This window comes from Dunckerocampus dactyliophorus, chromosome 13 (assembly GCF_027744805.1).
Source record: "Dunckerocampus dactyliophorus isolate RoL2022-P2 chromosome 13, RoL_Ddac_1.1, whole genome shotgun sequence".
Lineage (NCBI taxonomy): Eukaryota > Metazoa > Chordata > Actinopteri > Syngnathiformes > Syngnathidae > Dunckerocampus > Dunckerocampus dactyliophorus.
Window position 1 is genome coordinate 1,640,506 of NC_072831.1, and position 22,107 is coordinate 1,662,612.

At 41.0% G+C, this 22,107-nt stretch overlaps 1 protein-coding gene across 4 annotated transcripts in view; it reads left to right on the top strand.

Annotated features, from left to right (window-relative positions):
• Positions 1–22,107, top strand: part of zfyve26 (zinc finger, FYVE domain containing 26) — an 81,913-nt gene that overhangs the window by 32,193 nt on the left and 27,613 nt on the right. For all 4 annotated transcript variants that reach the window (XM_054797503.1, XM_054797504.1, XM_054797501.1 and 1 more), the window contains 5 exons: positions 6,455–7,260; positions 9,619–9,818; positions 9,903–10,007; positions 10,093–10,215; positions 12,797–12,964. In XM_054797503.1, the coding sequence (XP_054653478.1) occupies positions 6,455–7,260; positions 9,619–9,818; positions 9,903–10,007; positions 10,093–10,215; positions 12,797–12,964 (1,402 nt within the window). The remainder of the gene's footprint in view (positions 1–6,454; positions 7,261–9,618; positions 9,819–9,902; positions 10,008–10,092; positions 10,216–12,796; positions 12,965–22,107) is intronic.

Below are 22,107 nucleotides of genomic sequence, written 5' to 3' on the forward strand. Positions count from 1 at the left end.
GGCTCACTTCTCGTAGGATGAACTCTGCTTGGAGAAAACTGTGGCCAGAATGTGTTCTCCAGGACAATTTGGCAGTGTTTGAGGCTGACCCAGTAGTGGATTGTATTATGTCTTTAGGGGAGGTCTTGGGGTTGGATGTGAGCCACCAGGATGTGGAAGAGTTGGCGAACGACCACAGGGAGGAGCTGACCACCGAGGAGCTGCAAGAACTTCAAGTGGAACACCGCCAGGCGGCAGCCGAGGCTTCAGATGAGGAGGACAGTGGCAGAGAGGAGAAGTGTGTGCCTTCTTGGCGGATTAAGGACACGTGTGCAAAGTGGAGCGAGTTGCAGAGTTTTGTGGAGAAACATCACCCTAACAAAGGTGTCGTGAGCCGTGCCTGCCGCATGTTCAGCGACGAAGCCTTGTCACATTTTAGGCAAATCTTAAAGAGGCGCCAGACCTCAGTGGATGCTTTGTTTGTGCCACGGGGGTCTAGTGACATTAAAAGAGAAATAAAGGAAGAAACCCCGTCGGGCTGATAACTAGTGATGACTGATGCCAGATTTTATTTTTTTTTTGATTCGATAAGATACAAATTATTGTCTTTGTTTCCCTGATACCTTTTGTTTTGTATGTTTTTTTAATTAAATAAAACAAATACTGGCCATTTAACAACATTGTGAATTCTTCATCAAATATTTGCCAAAGTGAATTAAATTTTTACTAGGGTTGTCAAATGATTACAAATTTTAATTACATTAATCAGTTTTCAAATGAATTAATCATGATTAATCACCATTTACAACTATGTCTGAAATATGCCATCATTTTTATGGAATTGACAAATAGATAAGGACAGGATTATAATATATTTATATTTATTAACTGCTCCAGGTCGTCAAGCTAAAAGATGGCACACATGTATGAAAATCTTTTTACCTATCATGATGGAAATTTCAGCTCTTTGCTAAGAGCTTTTTAAGTTTTTAAGTACTTTTGGTTCAGCTATCTGCTCCCAAGTGGCTCCTCAGATTGTTTTTTTGTTGTCTTAAGTTATTACCAAATTACGTGTATTGTGTAAAATGAATTACTAATGTAAATCATATGAAATATATTATTGAAATGGATTTATTTAAACCAATGATCAGCTACAAAAAATATGTTATAAATAAAAAACAAATACCCATCTCAATAGACAAATTATGGAAGTCAAAATATGTCAAATCTCTTTATGCAAATTTCTCACGAACGAATCAAAGAGCACCACAGTGTGTTTAACCCCGACCCTGCTCAGTGTGGGCACAGATATGGTGCCGCACAAAGACAAGGTAAAAACTAATTGCTCCCAACGACACGAGCTGCCTCCTGGCGTTTATTTCAAAGAGCCAATTTGTTCGTGACCAACACATCACTATTTCCCTAGTGCTAGTTTCTTTAATAGTGGCAGAACATTTGAATCACACTTTAGCCGTGTTCCAATGAGCAATGAGGGACTGCATTCAAAGACACCACGTTACTTAAGTTGAATTCACATGTTTTGAGTGTATTTTTCTGGGATTTTGAAGCATACTTAAATGCAGCCAATTGTACTTGTGCATTAACAGTTACAACGTGAGTAGATAAGAATATCTACTTACTTTTTCTGCTGAATTCAGTTTCTCATCAGCTTAGGTCTACTATATTGGGTGATAGGAGTGTAAAGGCGACTAGGGTTGTGATTTCCTGTCTAGAGGGCTCTAATTGTGTTACAAAGACTATTTAGAAGGTGGTAAACCATCCTATTTGCTCTCTACCTTAGCCCACTTAGTACAATTTTTAGAAAGCATGGCATTTCCTATCACTTTTATGCAGATGACTGCCAGATCTACTTACCGATTACAAGAAAAGACCATGCCCCCCTGACATCCCTTCTTGAGTGCTTAGGTGACGTCAAGGTCTGGTTGGCTCAACATTTTTTAAAGCTCAATGAGGGGAAGACAGAAGTTATCGTGCTTGATAATAATGACTCCCTCTTGGACTTGGGCCCCATGAAAAACCATGTCAGTTCCACAGCCACCAGCCTTGGCGTCATAATGGATTGTGATTTTAAACTTAATAAACAAATCAACGCCGTTGTAAAATCTTGTTTTTATCATCTTCGGCTTTTATCCTAAGTCAAATCATTTTTATCATTGCAACATTTTGAACAAGCCATGCACGCTTATTATTTTGTAACATCTGGACTACTGTAGTGCGCTTTACTCTGGAATAAACCATAAATGACTCTCTCGCTTCCACTTAGTCCAGAACTCTGCAGCACAGCTTTTAACAGCAACCAAAAAGAGGGAGCATATTACCCCAATTTTAGCCTCACTGCACTGGTTGCCTGTGCATTTTAGAATTGATTTTCAGATTTTATTGTTTGTTTTTAAGGCTTTGAATGGACTGGCCCCTCAGTACATCTCAGACCTCATCCAAATTTACACTCCAGCACGCACATTGAGGTCCGAAGGCCAGCTCCAACTGGTGGTGCCTAAGACCAGACTTAAGACCAGGGGAGACCGGGCCTTTTCTGTAGTCGGCCCAAAGCTGTGGAACACTCTTCCCCCCTCATGTAAAAACGGCCCCCACAATTGAAAGCTTTAAGTGTCTTAAAACCCACTTTTATTCTCTGGCTTTTAACTCGGTGTGTGTCGTGTGGTCCTCTGTGTCTTTTAATCTTTTTTTTAGTTTTTATTGCTTCTATTTATTTTAGTTTTTAAATTAAATTTACTTATTTATTCTTTACCTACTTCTTGGACTTTTGGATTTTATTGTTTCTATTTCTTGTTTTAAATATTTTACTGTTGTACGTTTCTTTGTTTCATCTTTTAATTTTTATTGTCGTAATTTTTACTTATTATTTACATTTACATTCCTTTATTTACTTATTATTTATGGTTTTGCTAGTCTGTGCAGCACTTTGGAAACAGTGTTTATAAAATGTGCTATATAAATAAAGTGGATTGGATTGGATTGGTAAACAGGTTTTCTACATCTTACAGTATATGTTGTATTTTCGCTTCTGTCTACTATATTGGGTAATAGGAGTGTAAAGGTGACTATAGGGGTGTTACTTCATATCTAGATGGCTATAATACTGTTAGTGTATTTAGAAGGTGTTATGTTCTACTACTATGTTCTCTGACGTAATTGTGACGCCTCAGTGTCAAGTCCTGGCTTACTCGTGTCCAATCAAGGTAATCCACACAAAGTCCATATAGTTGATTCAAGATTGAAGAGTTTTATTGTCATATGCATCGTAAAACAGGTAGTTCTGCTATGCAATGAAATTCTTATTCTGTTCATTCTCCCAAGAAAAGAAAGAAAATACAAGAAAGAATAAGAACATAAGAAACATAAACACATAAACCTAAATACCAATAAATTAAGCAACAACAACAGAAGAGACATTAATACAGATAAATAATACAAATAAATAAGTAAATAAGTAAATAAATAAAGTGCTATGAGTGTGTGCGTGTGTTGTGTGCGGCGTGTGTGAGTACTTCGTTGAGAAGCCTGATGGCCTGTGGGTAAAAGCTGTTTGCCAGCCTTGTGGTCCTGGACTTCAAACTCCTGTAGCGTCTGCCTGACGGTAGGAGTGTGAATAATGAGTGTTGTGGATGTGTGCTGTCCTTGATGAGGTTGTGTGTTCTTCGTAGGACTCTAGTTTTATAAATGTCTTGCAGTGAGGGGAGGGCTGCCCCAACAATGTTCTGTGAGGTCTTGATCACCCGCTGGAGTGCCTTCCTATCACGTGTTGTACAGTTACCGTACCAAACAGTGATGGAGGCGGTAAGGAAATATACAGATAGTTGCATCACTTCAGTATTTTATTCCACAGAGTGTCACGATGTAGAAAAATACACTCCTGATCAAAATCTTAAGACCAGTTGAAAAATTGCTAGAATTTGCATTTTGCACATTTGGATCTTAATGAGGTTTTAAGTAGAGCTACAATATGCAAAAACAGGAAGGGGGAGTGAGACAAAAAACATTTTGAAAAAGTCATTTATTGAAAACAACAATTCAGCTGAAATAGGTTGTTTATCAGCTGATCAAAAGTTTAAGACCACAGGCTATAAAAGGCAAAATCTGCTCAAAATGTTCATTTTCTGTCAGGCATTCCCACTGTCATGCCCTCCTGATGGTGAAGCTAAGAAGCTTTCTCTTTTCCAACGTGGTGGGATTGTGGAGCTGCATAAGCAAGGCCTCTCGCAGCGTGCCATGGCTGCTGAGGTTGGGAACAGGAAATCAGTCATTCTACTTTTTTGGAAAGATCCTGAGCATTATGGAACAAAAAAGTCAAGTGGTCGACCCAAAAACATCACACCTGCGCTGAGCCGGAGGATCCGATTGGCTGTCATCAAGACACAGGGTGGTCTTCCACCCACATGAAGGTCCTTACTGGTGCCGACTGCAGCGCAATAACCATCAGACGCCATCTGCGGGAAAAGGCTTTAAAAACAAAAAAGGCCACAAAAGTGCCCGTTTGGACTTTGCCAGGAAGCATCAAACATGGGACATTGAAAGGTGGAACAAACTTTTATTCTCTGATGAGAAAAAATGTAACCTTGACGGTCCAGATGGCTTCCAACGTTACTGGCATGACAAGGAGATCCCACCTGAGATGTTTTCTACTCGGCACAGTGGAGGGGGGCCATCATGGTCTGGGGTGCTTTTTCATTCAGTGGAACACCGGAGCTTCAGGTGGTGCGGGGTCGTCAAACGGATGCAGATGTTGGGGCGGGCATCCCTCATGACTGAGGGCCCTCGTGTGTGTGGTACCAGCTGGGTTCTTCAACAGGACAACGCTGCAGTTCACAATGCTGGCTTGACCAAGGACTTCTTCAGGGAGAATAACATCACTCTTTTGGACCATCCTGATTTCAATCCCATAGAGAACATTTGGGATGGATGGCAAGGGAAGTTTCTAAAAATGGCCATCAGTTCCAGACAGTTGATGGCCTTGGTGAAGCCATCTTCACCACTTGGAGCAATGTTCCCACTAGCCTCCTGGAAACACTGGCATCAAGCATGCCCAAAGCCATTTTGGAAGTGATGAACAAGAACGGTGGAGCTCCTCATTACTGAGTCCTACTGACAACATTTTTGGTTCTGCTTTGGAGAGTTTTTGTTGTTTTTTGAGTGATGGTCTTAAACTTTTGATCAGATGATAAACAACCTATTTCAGTTGAATTGTTGTTTTCAATAAATGACTTTTTCAAAATGCTTGTTGTCTCACCCCCCCTTCTTGTTTTGCATATTGTAGCTCTGCTTAAAACCTCATTAAGATCCAAATGTGCAAAATGCAAATTCTAGCAATTTTTCAACTGGTCTTAAGATTTTGAACAGGAGTGGAGCTCATTGCACCAAAAAAAAGACTAGGCAAAAATGCTAGGCAAACTACGGCCCGGGTGCCACAAGCATTTGAATCTGGCTTCCAAAGTATTTAATTTAAACTTATAACATACAAGCTGGCAACATGACTTGACAACAGACAACTGCCTCACCCGTGGTGCCAAACAAATACAAGTCAACAACTATGTGACACACAACTTAACCTCCCCACTGCAGTCAAAAGTCAAAAAATTTGCCCACCCCTGATATAGACCGTCTATGTTAAGAAAAAAAAACACTTGAATAAAACCTACACACACATGCAGTTATGTAGCATGTACATTCTCCCAGGTAGTTTCTACTGTCTGTTTAACATTTCCCTAAACATTGGCTTTTCAACCGTATTGAAAGTTTACATTTCTTTTGCAGTGCAACCAGCGACACTGTGAGCGTGTACCATTTAGTGCTGTTTTTTTTATATTTACTCCGCCGATCAAACGCCTCAGTAAGCGTTGACTGACAGGAGGAAGGCTCTGATGCACATCCGCACTGGAACTCGGCTTAGAAACTATCGCTTCTGTGCCTTGATTCACATTCGCGTCTGCTTGCTAACTGCTAGCAGCCCATGTACGTAGCCCTCTCCTCCACTGCTGGGACAAAGCGGCTTAATATCTGAGAAGATGCTCACTCTCTTCTGTGTTCATTTGACATAGAATCAATGCGCACAGACACGCGTAGAGTGAACCCTCTTGTCATCCAGCCTGTGTACCACAGAGAGACTAACACATGGAGCAGACACGTATATACGTGCTTGTCGGTTTATCAAGGATTCATAATTATCGACCTGTTGGACAAATCCATTTAACCATTATTGTGACAGGCCTCACTGTATCTATCTGGTATAATTACATTGAGGGTGAATTTTTTTGGAGGCCACAGCACCCTCAGCATTTGCCTGGATTGCGTAATAGGCCAGCTAGCTCTGGCGACAAAGCACAGAAATTATTCATTTCTGTAGCTTTTTAATAGAAAGCTCAAGTCAAAAGACGGACTCTTGTTCTTGCTCTGTGCAGAGATGTTGTTTGAATTATTTGGTGTATTGTTGGTCCAGGTTGCTGTTGCTGCTGCGAGAGGCGGGGCTTCGCATCAGCGTCCAGCAGGTCATCATCCAGCGCTGCTGTGCCGTCCTGCCCGTGTGGACCTACTATCCAGACCCAGACTCCAGTCAAGCAAAGAAAGAGGACGCTGTCTTCGGTGTGGATGCTTTGTCCTCGCTGCTCCAACGCCACGCAAAGGAGCACGCGTCCACGCTCATGATACCCGGCCCTCAGCCCGACGCCGGCTTCGTGTCGTCAGCGGAAGACAGCGCCACCTTAACCGCCAACCCTTCCACCTCTCCCTCCTCCTTGACCCCGTCTTTTCTGCTCACGCCCTCCGCCCTGGCCTTCCTCAAATCTTGCAGTCCTCTGGTGGCCACGCTGGCGTGCTTGAGCGCTTGCAAGGGCGAGAGCGCTCGCTCCCAGCCCTCTGTATGGTCAGGATATTTCCGCAGCGGCCGCAAGGAGGTCGGCATGGACGCAGATCAGATTTCCAAGGAAGCAGACAACCTCCTCAAGGCGTTCCCCATCCTCCGGGCGTATCTGCACTCCATGGCAGAACCGCTGGTGGGGGCCGCCTCCATTGATGGCGATGATTCCGCAGGACTCGGAGTGTCAGTGTGCAGGAAGCCCCTGGTCAGTCTTGTGCTGGCTGGGCCTCAGGAGGAGATCGCCCAAGCTGCCGCGGCCGAGGCCTTCCAGCAGGCTCTCTGCTCCAAGGACCTGGGTCGAGCGCTCAGGATGCTGGAGCTGTACGAGCCCAGCTGCAACCAGCTGGGGCCGCTGAGGGACCGACTGCTTGCCTGGGCTGCCTTAGAGGGTGAGGACGCATCCCTGGCAAACATGTTGATTTACCTGTGCCTCCAGGCAGCCACTGATATTCAAGCAGCCTTTTTAGTTAGTTAATTCAGCAAGAAAACCACTTTTTAGGAAGAATTCATCACAGAAAAGCACCTCTCTTGACTAAATTGGAAGGTACTGAGTACATTTTAAACTCACACTTTACGCCTCTCTTGCAAATGCCATGGAATGGAAGCCTTGTGCGTTTTATTGGACCAAAATGATTCTCTTCAAAGCGGGAAAGCAATCGGTGGCTTACTGTATATAAGGCACTGTAGAAGACAAACAAGATACCATTCACTGGAATTTAAGATTAATCCGATTTTGAAGAAACATGAAATCACGTCATCTGATATTATACCTTCACGGGGGCCATTTGCATCCGGCAGTTGTTTTTTTATGGCCTGCTGCACATTCTAAAAATACTAAATTTAATAAGAAAACTAAAAAAAATAGAAAAAAATCAGCAGTAATTTTACACAAAGAAAGTCAAACTATAAAGAAAAAGTTGTAATTTTATGAGGAAAGAAAATCTTAATTTCATGAGATTAATAAAATATTAGTGAGTAAAATGTTATTTTAGGAGCGCAAAGTTGAAATATTAAAAAAGACAAAAGTTGTAATTTTATGAGAAACAGCAAAACAGGTGAAGTTGTCATTTTTGGAAAATGAGGTTGTGGAGAAAGTTATGTTATGAGAATAAAGTCATAATTACAAGAAGAAAATTTACAAAAAGAAAGTTTAAATAGTTGCGGAGAGGAAGAGAAGAGAAAATTGTCATATTTTAAGGAGAAGAAAAATGCAACTTTACAAGAATAAACTAATATGTATGACTAATATTAATATTATGAGGATAAATAATATAATTTCAGTAGCATGGAGTTGAAATATTAAAGAAAACAATTTTATTTAAAAAAAATCATGAGAAACAAAATGTATCCGGGGGAAAAAGTTATATTATGGGAAGAAAATCATAATACTACAAAACAAAATTTGAAATAGTTGGGGAAAACCCCCCTTGCAGAAATGGGGGACAAAACATCTGTAATTGTAGGAGAATAAAGTCACAATTAAAAGAAAAAGTTGTATTCTAATGAGGAAAAAAAAGTCATATTCTATGGGAATATGAGAAAAAAATAATGGCCTTTTAGTAGCATAGACTTGAAATTCTTCTCTTTAGTAGAATACCAATATTTTCTTTAATGTTTTGACTTTATTCTTGCAGAATTACAGGGGTTTTTTTCCACTTCTGTTTTCTTTTTTAATTTTCAAATTTTCAGTTCAGCTTTGTTTTCGTAAAATTATGGCTTTATTCCCATAATATTAGAACTTTTTCCAAACAAATTTTCCAAAAATGACAATTTTATTTTGTTTTGTGTGATAGTAACTGGAAAAAAAAGTATTTTTTAATATTGCAGCTCTAGGCTACTAAAAGAAAATATTTTATAAAAAAAAAAATCATAACATGAGGAAGAAAAGAAAATGGTAATTTTTTGGGAAAATTTTATTTGGGGTAATATTATGGGAATAAATCCATAATATTGAAAAAGTTGGGGGGAAAAAACCATCAGAAATAAAAAAAAAACAGTTGTAATTCTATTAGAATAAAATCAAACTATTGAGGCAAAAAAAGTTGTATTCCAATTAACGAAAAAGTTTTACAAGAACAAACTTGTAATATTATGAGGAAGATTAACATTTTAGTTGAATAGAGCTGAAATATTAAAGACATTCTTTTTAAGTCATATTCACACACACAAAAAAATGGTCATTTTGCGAAAATTAGTTTGAAGAAAAAGTTATAAAATAGAATAACTTCATAATTTTAGGAAACGAAAGTTTAAATATTTGGGGAAAAAAACAGTAATTCTGCAAGAATAAAGTCAAAATATTAAAAAACAATTAAAGAAACAAAATCAAATTCTAAAGAGAAGACAAGTTGTAATTTCACGAGGACAAACTTGTAATTTGTGGGAAATGAGGTTGAAGTTGAAATAGTTGGGGGGCTAACAATAGGAAAAATAATCATTTTAGTAGCATACAGTAGACTTCGACTTCGATACGAGAAACAAACAAAACAAAGAATAAAGTTATCATTTTTGGAAAATTAGGTCAGGGGAAAAAGTTGTAATATTATGGGAATAAAGTCATAATTCCAAGAATTTTTTTTTTTACCAGGATTGTGTAAGAAGAAAATTAGAATATGTGAAGAAAAAACAAAAACAACCTGTGTTATGTAATAGAACAAAAGGGGACGTGGCGCTAAAGGTGTTTCTATTCTCTGCTTCTACGATGCAAGTCTGTCAGCGTCTCTTGTGACTTTCTACATCCACGGAAGGTGGCGAGGACGGCGTGGGCCACTTGTTTCGGGTGCACGATGCCAACCTGCGCGCCAGTGTGGCCCTCCAGGCCCTGGAGTGTTGGCCTCTGTCGGCTTGTTTGGAGCTGCTGGAGTTCTGCTTGGACGACGCCGACACGGAGGCCTCGCTGAGAGCCGACTTGAAGCAGAGGAGGAAAGAGTTGGACATTTACCGCTGGGTAACGTGTGGAATACGTCTTTTCATTACTAACTAGAACGTGTTTTCAAGGCGCGTAAAAGAACACTCCTCCTCTCCTTGGCAGATGTTAGTTTTACAGCCGCCATTGCCGTGGGTAACGTGGCAGGAGCTGAGGGCTGAGTCCAAGGCAAACTCTGAGTTCATGTTGGCCAGGATGTTGGAGGCCAAGGTGTGCCGCCAGACTGCAGTTGACACTTTCAATGCCATCCACTCAAGAATGTCATGTGTCTTCCTTACCTTTCTTTTTTTTGCAGGAGTTCCTGCTTTGTGCACAGTGGGTGGAGCTTTATCCTGTCTGCGAGCAGTCCCGACTGCAGCTGCAGACGGAGCATTTGCTTCATCTTCTGGAGAAGGAGCAAACCGATGAAGCTTTCCAGGTACGCAGCATCCCCCGCATCCACGTGCGGCATACATGCAAACTCACATGGTCTTGGTTAAGAACATACACACTTTTGCATTTTTTCTCTGAAAAGAGGCCTTTTTTTCTGCAGAAAACATCTCATTCACCCAAAGGCAGTAAAAAAAAAAAAAGTCAAAAATTCTGTGCTTAACAAGCTAGTCCACAGGTGTCAAACTCTCTTATTTTTCTTATTTTTCTTAAAATACATTGTTTTAAAACAAAGTTTATTACAATTTTAAAAATCACTATTACAATACAATGCTTAAAAATTCCGAGGCCATGGTTCTCAGTCGGAAAAGGGTGGATTGCTCCCTCCGGGTTGGGAATGAGGTCCTGCCCCAGGTGGAGGAGTTCAAGTATCTTGGGGTCTTGTTCACGAGTGAGGGAAGGTTGGAGCGTGAGGTCGATAGGCGGATAGGCGCAGCGTCTGCAGTAATGCGGTCGCTGTGCCGGACTGTCGTGGTGAAGAGAGAGCTGAGCCGGAAGGAAAAGCTCTCAATTTACCGTTCAATCTATGTTCCCACCCTCACCTATGGTCATGAGCTTTGGGTCATGACCGACAGAACGAGATGGTGGATACAAGCGGCTGAAAAGAGTTTCCTTCGTAGTGTAGCGGGACTCACCCTGAGAGACAGGGTGAGGAGCTCAGTCATCCTAGAGGAGCTCATAGTAGAGCCGCTGCTCCTTCACATTGAGAAGAGCCAGCTGAGGTGGCTCGGGCATCTAGTCCGGATGCCTCCTGGACGCCTCCCTGGTGAGGTGTTCCGGGCATGCCCAGCCGGGAGAAGGCCCCAGGGCAGACCTAGGACACGCTGGAGTGAGTATGTCTCACAGCTGGCCTGGGAACGCCCTGTTGTCCTCCCGGTGGAGCTGGAGGAGGTGGTCGGGGACCGGGAAGTCTGGGCTTCCCTACTAAGACTGCTGCCCCTGCAATCCGGACCCAGATAAGCGGAGGAAAATGGATGGATGTTTTAAAATTCAGTTTATTAAAATTTTAAAAATCAGTGAATTACAATACTGTGATTAAAAATTCTGCTGTGTGTGTTTTAAAATTCAGTTTTTCAAAATATGTTTTAAAAATCAGTTAATTAAAATACAATGTTTAAAAATTCTGTGGCTCACTTCAACTTTGCTTAAATGTGTTCTATGTTGTTTGCAATTTTGTTCCACTGTTTGAAAGCAGGCGTTAAATTAGTAAAAGCAAAATTTTTGTGTGTGGCAGGCGCCATTTTGGGTCTCACTTTCTTAGACAAGGGGCGTTTCCCATGTGACGTCGGTGAAGGAGCAACATCCTAAACAAACACTTGTCAACTGCGTTCAGTTTATTTTTCATCAAAGTGGTATTCATGCCAAAACATGTTACCGCTGGCTGTTCAGTGTCCGAGTGACACTGTGAGTTTGTTTTCTTGTCCAAAAGATGAAGCTTTAAGACTATGATGAACCACGCAAGTACAGTACAATAGCCACCCTCCATGGCCGAGGAATGTGCATTGTAAGCGGACACATGCTGTGAGCAGCCACGGGTGGAGCTGTGGATGGCAGGAGAATGGAGCAAGTGCTAATTTTGTTGTATGTGATACGGACGACCGCTTCGCATTCATTTCACTGAAGACTAGGGGTGCAACGATGCACAAAATTCACGGTTCGGTTTGATATGTTTGTTTTTTTTCGATCCAAAAAATAAATACCTTGCTTTTTTTCATTTGAATTTTATTAAAAATGCCAAAATCTTTCACATTTTTCAGCATTTTCAGCATGGTATTGTTGAAGATGAAATTCTCCGCAACCCAATAAAGGTCAAAAGGACCACTTTAAAAATGAGTTAAGCCAATTTCACATCCCCTTACGTGTTCATTAATCTCCAGTTATGAGAAGGAAAGAGGACTCACACACTCGTATTAGATTTACAAAATGTATTGAAAAAATAAGTCAGACAGAATAGTTTCACATTCTTCGGGTATCCGGGCTATCTGTCCCTCCTAATGTCCTGGTGTGACTTCCTGACCAGAAGGAGAGAGTAAACATCACCATAAACATCTTCTATCTTGTCCATTTTCTCATTTTTGTTTACTCTGCTAAGATGAGAGCTGCACCTTTGCCGACGTCACTCGGGGAATGCCGCTTGTCGAGGAAGTTCGGAACAAAAATGGAAGCCAGCACGTACAAAAATGTAATTTTTGCTAATTGAATGTTTGTGTTGAAAAAAATGAGCATAGAACATAATTACAAACAATAAAGACCATACTTAAGCAAAGTTGAAAAATCATGTCAGTCGCCCGTTAAATTCAGTTAATTAAAATACGCTGTTTTAAAATACAGTTTATTAAAATGTGTTTTGAAAATCTGTGTATTACAATACAATGTTGAAAAATTCCATTTATTTACATGTACTGTTTAATATTTCAGTTTATTAAAATACGCTGCTTGAAAATTCTGTTTATTAAAATACTTGCGTTTTAAAATTTGCTGGTGATCGCAGAACGAAACCTCAGTGAAAATCTGAGCTCGACAAACACACAGCAAACATATACTACACTTTCCTTGATGTGTTTGTTTAGCTTCTTGAGGGTCTGGCGTGCGGCCTGGACGTTTGCGAGCGAGCGCTAGACCGCCGGCCCGGCTTGGCCGCATGTCACTTCCTGGCCGATTATCTCACGCTGCACTACCAGAGGCAGGTGTCTCCAGCACGGCGGCGGCACATCCACACCGTCCATCTTGGGTCAAAGGTCGGTGAATGGTCCCTGACTCAGGTTCTTGCTGTCATGCTATTGGTATTTATTGTATTTTTTGCATGTCAAAACGTCACGCAGTGTTTCCCATACCTTTTGTTTATTTGTGGTGCTACCTGTTTATTCAAATACACTGTTTAAATATTCTGTTTATTAAAATGCAAGGGTTAAACATTTTAAATACTTGATGAAATAGGACTTGATGGAAAATGTCCTTTGTGCCAATAGGTGGTCATCAAAATACAATGTTTAAAAATTCAGTTTATTAAAATACAGTGTTTGAAAATTCATTTGATAAAAATACAGTGTTTTAAAATTACTGTGTGTGATTTTAAAATTCATTTTGTGTCATTTTTAAAAATAATTTTATTAAAATACAATGTTTGAAAATTCAGTTTATTTAAATAAATGTTTAATAAATTGCGTTTATTCTTTAAATACAGTGTTTAAAAATTCAGTTCATTAAATTACATGTTGTAAAATTTACTTTATTAAATTACATGTGTTTTAAAATTCAGTTTATTAAAATATGGTGTGTGGAAATTCAGTTTATTAAAATCTTGTTTCGAAAATATCAGGTCAAATACATTTGATGTAGCAAAACTCACAGATACACTTCCAGTAAATTACTTTTTCTCTTCATATTTTCATTTTTTTTGGCAGATTTCTGCTGTTTTTTTCCCTATTCCTGCTGTTGCTTTTTCAAAATGTCAACAACTATTTCAACTTTCTTCTTGTAATTCTGACTTTATCGCCATAATATTTTGTCTTTATTCTCGTAACATCGTAGGGCCGGGCGATATGGACCAAAACTCATATGCTGATATATTTAGTTTGAGAATCGATATATGATATACGGTATATCCTGACATTTTTTCCTCAAAGTAAGTTTAGACAAAGTCAAAGTCTGAAGTTGTGTGAAGTTGTATCATTAAAATAAAACAAAAACAGCCACGACAATAAAATAGTCCATTCTCTTTTAAATAAATATAGAAAAAATAAACCATAATCAATCTTCTTTATAACAAACCTTTATTTGTGCTGAAATCCTCAGCTAATACCAATAGCACAAAAGAACACCATATGAAATAAAGTCTCCCGTTTGAGAAGACATTTTTAAATGTTAGCAGCAGCTCAGAAATACTTCACTTTGAGCAGTATTATATTTTTAGAAAGCAAAACCTCGTAAGAGAGACAAAAACGTGATGAAAAACAACTGAATTAAAACTTCATTTTTAGTTTGTTCGTTAAAAATTGTCCATCCCTTCATCAAAATCAAATAATTTTAATATTTTACCTTGGCAAGCACCTCTCAAAGTCTAGACCGCTTAATAATCACACCCGGACTCGCCTCCAACCTCCACTTTTTATCTTGTAGTTAGGACTTGTTTATTTATCACGCACCGTTCTTCCGTCACACGTTCTGACACACTGACGGGTAAGTGACCGAGTCCCAGTGAGCCATGAGTGTAATGAATAGTCATTTCATGAAGATTAAGAAACATTTTTGTTTGAGAGCCCGCTGTGTAAAATAGGATGAGATCCACCCCGGTGGCATCGTGCCTCAGGGATGCGTGGATCTCCACTACGCAGTGTGCAGCGGAGGCTTTACTTCCACTTTTATGTTCCCAGACGCCAGAAAAAAGTAGCTAGATTTGTCTCTTGTTGATTTTAAGAAGATATGTGGCCAAGAGGGTTTGAACTGTTGAAAGGTTAAAATTAAAAGTAAATTCCAACACCAGTTGCTCAAAAATAAAACATATTTCATTCATACTATATTATATTAATTATTGTATGTTATATATTAATTATTATATTATCGTATTCATGGGGGCGGCATGACTCAGGTGGTAGAGTGGTCGTCTCCCAACATGGAGGTTGCGTGTTCGATCCTCAGTCCTTCCGTGATTGTGTCGAAGTGTCCTTGGGCAAGATACTCAACCCCAGGTTGCCCCTGATGCTGCGTCATCAATAGGTAAATGTGCTAGCAGTGAGTGCCTTGGAGGTGGGAAAGCGTGATAGAAGGTAAAGACCATTTACTATTATATTGCAGACCAAGAGTCTCAAACATGTTATTTCACTACTAAAATGCTTAATAAAAAACGAGGGAATTGTGAGTCACTATGAGTTGGTTTAGTCGTGACTGCTAGTTGAGTGACGGTGTCGGTGGGAGGTGACAATTAAGTGCTGTTATTTTTGTCAACAAAACATGGGAAGGAGAAAGTCAAAGGCATCGGGTGCACAATTTAGAAAGAAGAGGGAAGAAGAAGAGGAGAACCAAAGACAAAGGAACAACTTAATATACAGCAGGGGTCTCAAACACAATTTACCTGGGGAGCCGCTGGAGGTAGAGTCTGAGTGAGGCTGGGCCACATCAAGTATTGGGAGTAGGGCTGGGAATCTCGGGGTACCTCACGATACGAAACGCAATACATGGCTCACAATAACAATAATATCTTGATACAGTAATAGGGTGAATCAAATAAATGAATAAATGATTTAACAGTTTGTATTTTGCTGCATTCAGCTGGGATAGGCTCCAGCTTACCCGTGACCCTAATGAAGACGAGCGGTACAGAAAATGGGTGGAATTTTTTTACCACTTTTTGTAAGTGACTCACTCAACTGTTAGTTCAGTGTAGGCTGATGTGTGCATCCTACGAGTGACACTGGCTTGTCGCAGGCCGTACTACAGTCATCTTTTAAGACAAGTCGGGGCCGCAAAATGTGACTCAGCAGGCCGCTGATATACAGTGTTCCTTTGCTACATTGTGTTAGAGTGATCTGTGAGTGCTGTTTGGTATGTGTCTGTTACTGTATCTATGGCTGCTACCAGTAGAAGGTGTTGTACGGTATACTCATGTGAGCGTTGAAGACGTGTGCAGCTGGAGTAAAGATTTCCTGCTAAAAATAAAGACACAACAGTCCTGATTGGCTAAGCTAGAACCCGCACATTGTGGTCTGCGTTCTGATTGGATGTAGACCATTGTCAATTGGTCCCCTTGGTGCAGCACAGCTGTTTGCTAGTGTGCCATTATGGAACACTGTAAATGAATCTTGGGTCCTGGGATGGATAAAAGACTATAACAGGAGTAACCATTTTTAACAAGGATACAAAAACGCTACGGCTGAACGGCACCGGGGCAAGGCACGTCAGAGGAGTGAATACGTTGAGTGTGTGAGGAAATGTTAAAGGGATAGTTTGGATTTTTTGACATACAGTACAGTTGTATGACATCCCCATCAGCATTGTAGTCCAATAACAGCGACTTACCCCCCACTTGGTCTGTTAAGTCCAGTTCTGTTCAGATATGTGTAATGAAGAACGTAGTTCCGCTTAGTTGCTGGGGACAATTACGTAAGGAGTTTGGCCTCCCGCCGTATCCCTGCGCACTGTCGCCGGTGCGATCATGTGAATGTGACGAAGACACTCACACTCACCGCTCACCGCTGTGGAACACGCACGTAAACAAGATGGCCGCTGCGCTCCGTCGCGGAAGTAGATGCGAGTGTCTTCGTCACATTCACATGATTGTGAACGCTGCTATATTCAAGGACAGCTTCAGATGCAGAATAAGAACGGCTAATAATTATTCTAGCTTTGAGCTGCAGCTGTTAGTGATCGACCCTATCTGCCCCGTGCTGTTTGCCACAGTCTATCGCCCACCTAAATTTAGTAAGGACTTTCTACAGGAATTTTCAGAATTTCTGTCTGATTTCATCCCAAAATTTCATAGTCAGTTGATATATGGGGACTTTAATATTCATGTTTGTTGTGCAACAAACCAAATGGCTAATGAGTTTAAACAGCTTTTGGACTCCTTTGGCCTCACTCAGTCTGTTAATGCACCAACACATGACCATGGCCACACTCTGGACCTAGTCATCTCTCGTGGGCTTCCTGTTTCCCTCAGAGAATTCGTAGACACAGCTATATCTGATCACCTCCCCATTATCTTTGACTTTGCTGCCCCCCCACCTGCCAATAAGCCTGTTTCTTCAGCCCTCAGATGCCGCATCTTCAGTCCATCAACAGCTGGAGTTTGCTGCTCCCTTCAGGGACTCTCAGCTACATACTGTCACTAGGCTGGTTCCTCCTCTTTGCCCAGACAGCCTACTCTCCACCTTCCATTCTACATGTACTGAGATTCTGGACTCTGTTGTCCCTTTTCGGCAAAAAAACAGTAAAACCAAGTCTGATCCCTGGTTGAATGACCACACCCGGCTGCTCAGACACAATGTAGACAGGCTGAACGGCGGTGGAAAAAAGACAGATTGCATGTTTCCCTGGGTTGGTTGAGGGACAGATTGGCCACCTATCAGAGAGCCCTGAAGGAGGCCAAGTCCAAATATCTGTCCTCCATTATAACCAACAGCTCTCACCAACAAAGACTCTTAATTAAAACCATTGACTCTGTTATTAACCCACGCCCCACTATTCTGTCTGATGCCACCACTACAACATGTGAAGAGTTTGTCTCAGTGTTCTCTGACCAAGTGGCATCTATCAGGAAGAACATCAGCAGCTCAGGGATGTCTTCTGAGGATGTACATGGTCCTCCTGCACAGACTGCCGTCTTTGAGCGGTTTCAGACCATTTCTCAGGTGTCTCTTACCAAGGTGGTTAGTGGCATGGAACCCACTAACTGTCCCCTAGATGTCATCTCAGCCAAGTTTTTAAAAGAGGTTTTTAATTCTGTTGGGTCAAGTTTGCTTGTTTTTATAAACCCCTGTCTTAACTTAGGATCTGTCCCAGCTGCCTTCAAACATGCTGTGGTTAGACCTCTCCTAAAAAAACCTCATCTCGACCCGTCTGTGCTGTCCAATTTTAGGCCCGTCTCTCACTTGCCCTTTCTTTCAAAGCTTTTAGAAAAAGTTGTTTTTACTCAGTTACAAACTTTCCTAGAGATGAACTCTGTTCTTGATAAATTCCAGTCTGGTTTTAGATCCCGACATAGCACTGAGTCGGCGCTGTTAAAGGTGCACAATGACATTGCCCTGTCTGTTGATGCTGGAAATCCCGCTGTGTTGGTGCTGCTGGACCTCACAGCGGCCTTTGATACAGTTGACCATGCAGTCCTGGTATCCCGCCTGGAGCGCTGGGTCGGTATCCAAGGCATTTCCCTCCAGTGGTTTAGGTCATACCTGGCTAATAGGAGCTTCTCCATTAAGATCGGTGACCTCTGCTCCTCCCATGCGTCCCTCTCGTGTGGGGTGCCACAGGGATCCATTCTTGGCCCTGTTCTGTTTTCTCTGTATTTATTACCCCTGGGTTCAACTTTGGAAAGACATAATCTGTCTTTTCATCTTTATGCTGATGACCTGGGTATGACCTAAAAAGGCATCCGGTGAGGTTGTGCAAGTGACTTGGGGAGAGTGGAGCTACCCCTTTATCATCATTGCTCTCAGGTTCATTCTGACCCGGAATGATAGTACCTGCCTAGGGTCCTAGCCAGGGGTAACTGGCGAGGAGTTAAGGGAAACTATTTGCTATCATATACAACAATATCAGTATGTGGAGTCAAATTACGGAACGGACTGAGTAAAGAACTCACCAAAATAAAGCTTCTTCCTGCTCCTTTTTGGGCATGTGGGGCTCTGGGTTGTGCTCAGTGATGTGTTCTGGTGTGACTTGCATGCATGTTCAGGGTCAATTTTACCATGGTCATAAATAATAATAATAATACCCCTGCGGGTTCGGGGTGTAGAATAGGCCCGCTGTACTCCCAGCAGGTCGTAAGAGGCGACTAAGTGGGCAGGTCGGTTTGCCTTGGACTGCGACCCGTGTCGGTGGAGAAAGGGATCCTGGTGATTGAGTGGATGGTGAGACTGCGGTCCTCCTGAAGCAACACATCACTTTGGCCCTGGATTCATCTAGTCGGGTGGTTATATAGGCCTGGATATAACCAATCGGCTGGTGGTGTTTAGCCCTAAAATACAACTAAAGTAACATAATTAGTATTAATTAATATTTACATTACCTTGTAATCTACATAACTGTGAATTAACCATCTTTATCTAGATTTGTATTTTAGAAGGCAGCTGCTCAATCAGGTCAATCTGGGTGTAACTTATTACGTTCAGAGTATAGTACTGCTGTATCCCTGTCGTCAGTATAAGATATTTTTCCTTATATATATGGCGTCCCCTTGTTGGGCTCGGTGGTGGGTGGGGAGCAATGGTACTGAATCCTAAATCATTCAATATGGCATCTAAAACAAAACAAATGAAAAGAAGTAGATCAAGTGACTCTAACGAGGACCAGAAATCTTTCCCAAGATTCCTGGTCATTCAGTGTAGCGATCCGAACCAGCCACTCAAATTGTCGCCTTTCGCGATTAACAAAGGCATTGAGGGGCTGTCCGGATCTGTTAGGACAATATCCCGCCTAAGATCTGGAGATATACTGGTGGAAGTGGACAGGATGGCACAAGCACATAATTTATTGAAGGTAGAGACATTTGTAAATATACCAGTAAAGGTGTCTGCACACAAAACCCTGAACTCCTGTAAGGGAGTTATCCGTTGCCCTGAACTCGTAGACTGTGATAACGACGAAATTTTAGATGAGCTTTCAGACCAAGATGTTACCGACGTTTTTAGAGTAACTATTAATCAGAGCGGCGTGAGGAAACCAACGAACACGTTGTTCCTGACATTTGGAAAACCAGATCTCCCAGCATTTATCAAAGTTGGGTATCTGAGAGTGAAAGTAGACCCATAAATTCCAAATCCGATCCGGTGCTTCAAATGTCAAAGGTTTGGACATTTCAAAACATATTGTAAAAGGCCGGAGTGTTGTGTGAAATGTGGCGAAGAAGGACATGTGGCTTCCGACTGTAGAGGCCAACCTAAATGCGTGAACTGCGGTGAATCACATTCGGCTGACGCGAGAAATTGTGCAAAGTGGGTAGAGGAAAGAAAAATTCAAGAAATAAAGACCTTAAACCATCTTTCTTACCCCGAAGCTCGCAAGCGCCTTCAGACACAACACAATTGCGGCACCACCTATGCAGATAAGGCAGGGTTGGCCCCTCCAGTGGGACCCCAGAAAGTGACAGGTGGACCCCGTTCTGATGCAATTGCACAGACGGAGCTTACCTGGGTAACGGGTAGTACTCCGGTCCCGATCAAGAAAAACTCTTCTACAATTACTACAAAGGCCATTCCCCAAATTACAAACAGGGATCACCAAAAAAAGGGACAGACGAAAACGAAAATCGTAGAAGTTGAAGCCTGTCACGAGATCCTCCTGCCAGAAGTGCTTCTGGTAGTGGTGCAGCTCGCAATGGCCAACAAACGAAAAAGCAAACAGATAAAGTAAAAAGTGTTAAGCCAAAGCTTAATGTGCCACAAAGTCTAACTACTAAAAATAAATATGAAGGTCTGTCAATTGAGGGGGAAGATGATATGGACGTGACTTCCCCCCACCGCTCAGACGTCCAAAATACAAGTTGTCAAAAAGTAAGACAATACTTAAATGGGTAATGATAAAGAAATAGCCGTCATTCAATGGAATTGCTCTGGTCTGATACCAAATTATGAGGAAATAAAGCGTCTTTTGTATGATCACAACCCTTCTGTTATTTGTTTACAGGAAACATTCCTGAGGTTATCTGACAATATATCATTTCGGAATTATGACATTTTTAACACCTTCAGTAATTCTTTGGTAGATGGTAGACCTATCGGAGGCTCATCTCTTTTAATAAAAAAGGGAATTCCACATGAAATTGTGGATATTCAAAGCAATCTCCAAGCTATCCCAGCTAAGGTAACACTGCATTGCACCTTTACTATATGTTCAGTGTATGTTCCACCCAGATTTCAACTCTCTCAAACAGAAATGGATAGTCTGGTTGATCAGCTTTCAGAACCCTTTTTATTAGTTGGCGATTTTTAATGCCCACAATCCCCTCTGGGGTAGTCAAAATGTAAACAGATTTGGTAATATTGTTGAACGGACAATTCAACATTTTGATTTATGCCTTTTGAACGATAAGTCTGCTACTTACCTCCACCCGGCCTCTGGCCCAATGACGGCTATCGATTTATCTATTTGCTCTCCTACAATTTTTATGGATTTTCAGTGGAGTGTACATAGATCAGATGATTAATGTGGCAGTGATCACTTTCCTATTTTTATGAAACTAGTAAAGTGTTTACCAGGAGAAAGAATTCCAAATTGGCAACTCCACAGAGCCAACTGGAATGCTTTTTCAGAACAATGTTCACTAAATATAAATCATGACAAACTCAGAGGTACAGAAGATCCACTTACCTTTCTTTCTTCTTTCTTACATTCATTACGTAACATAGCTACTAGCACAATACCAAAATCAAGTTCTTCCCCTCGTAGACACAATCCTTGGTTTAATACTGAATGCAAGGAAGCTGTAAAAAAACGTAAAAAAGCACTGAGGACATTTAAAAAACACCCGAATAATGATAATTTACAAAAAAATAAGCAGATATGCGCTAAAGCTCTCAACATCAATAAAAAAGCAAAAAGACAGTCTTGGCAGAATTATATTTCTAAATTGAATATTCATACATCTAAGTATGGGAAATGATTGGAAAAATAAGTGGAAAGTACGTAAGTAATTCTGTTTCCTATTTAACAAAAGCAGATGGAAGTAAATGTACAGAAAGGCCCGACATTGTGAATTTGCTAACACAGGAATTTGAACATAACTCATCAACTGACCACTATTCCCCAACATTTAGAATTTATAAGGATGAAGCTGAAAGCCAGGATCTTCATTTTCTATCAAACAATGAGGAAGATTACAACGTCCCATTTAGCATTGCCGAATTGAGAGATTCAATCAAGAAATCTCACGATACGGCAACTGTTCCAGATGATATTCATTATCAGTTTTTAAAGCATTTACCTGATGTGTCCCTTTCAGTTGTATTGGATATTTTTAATAGAATTTTGAGAACGGGTGTTTTTTTCCGTTTCTTGGCGGGAGGCTATCATTATTCCAATCCCAAAGCCTGGAAAAGATGCATCAAAACCAACAAATTATCAGCCTATCTGTTTGGCCTCTGCAAGACAATGGAGAGAATGATCAATACTCGGTTGGTTTGGTTTTTAGAAAGGAAAAGATTGATAACCAAATTTCAGAGTGGCTTTC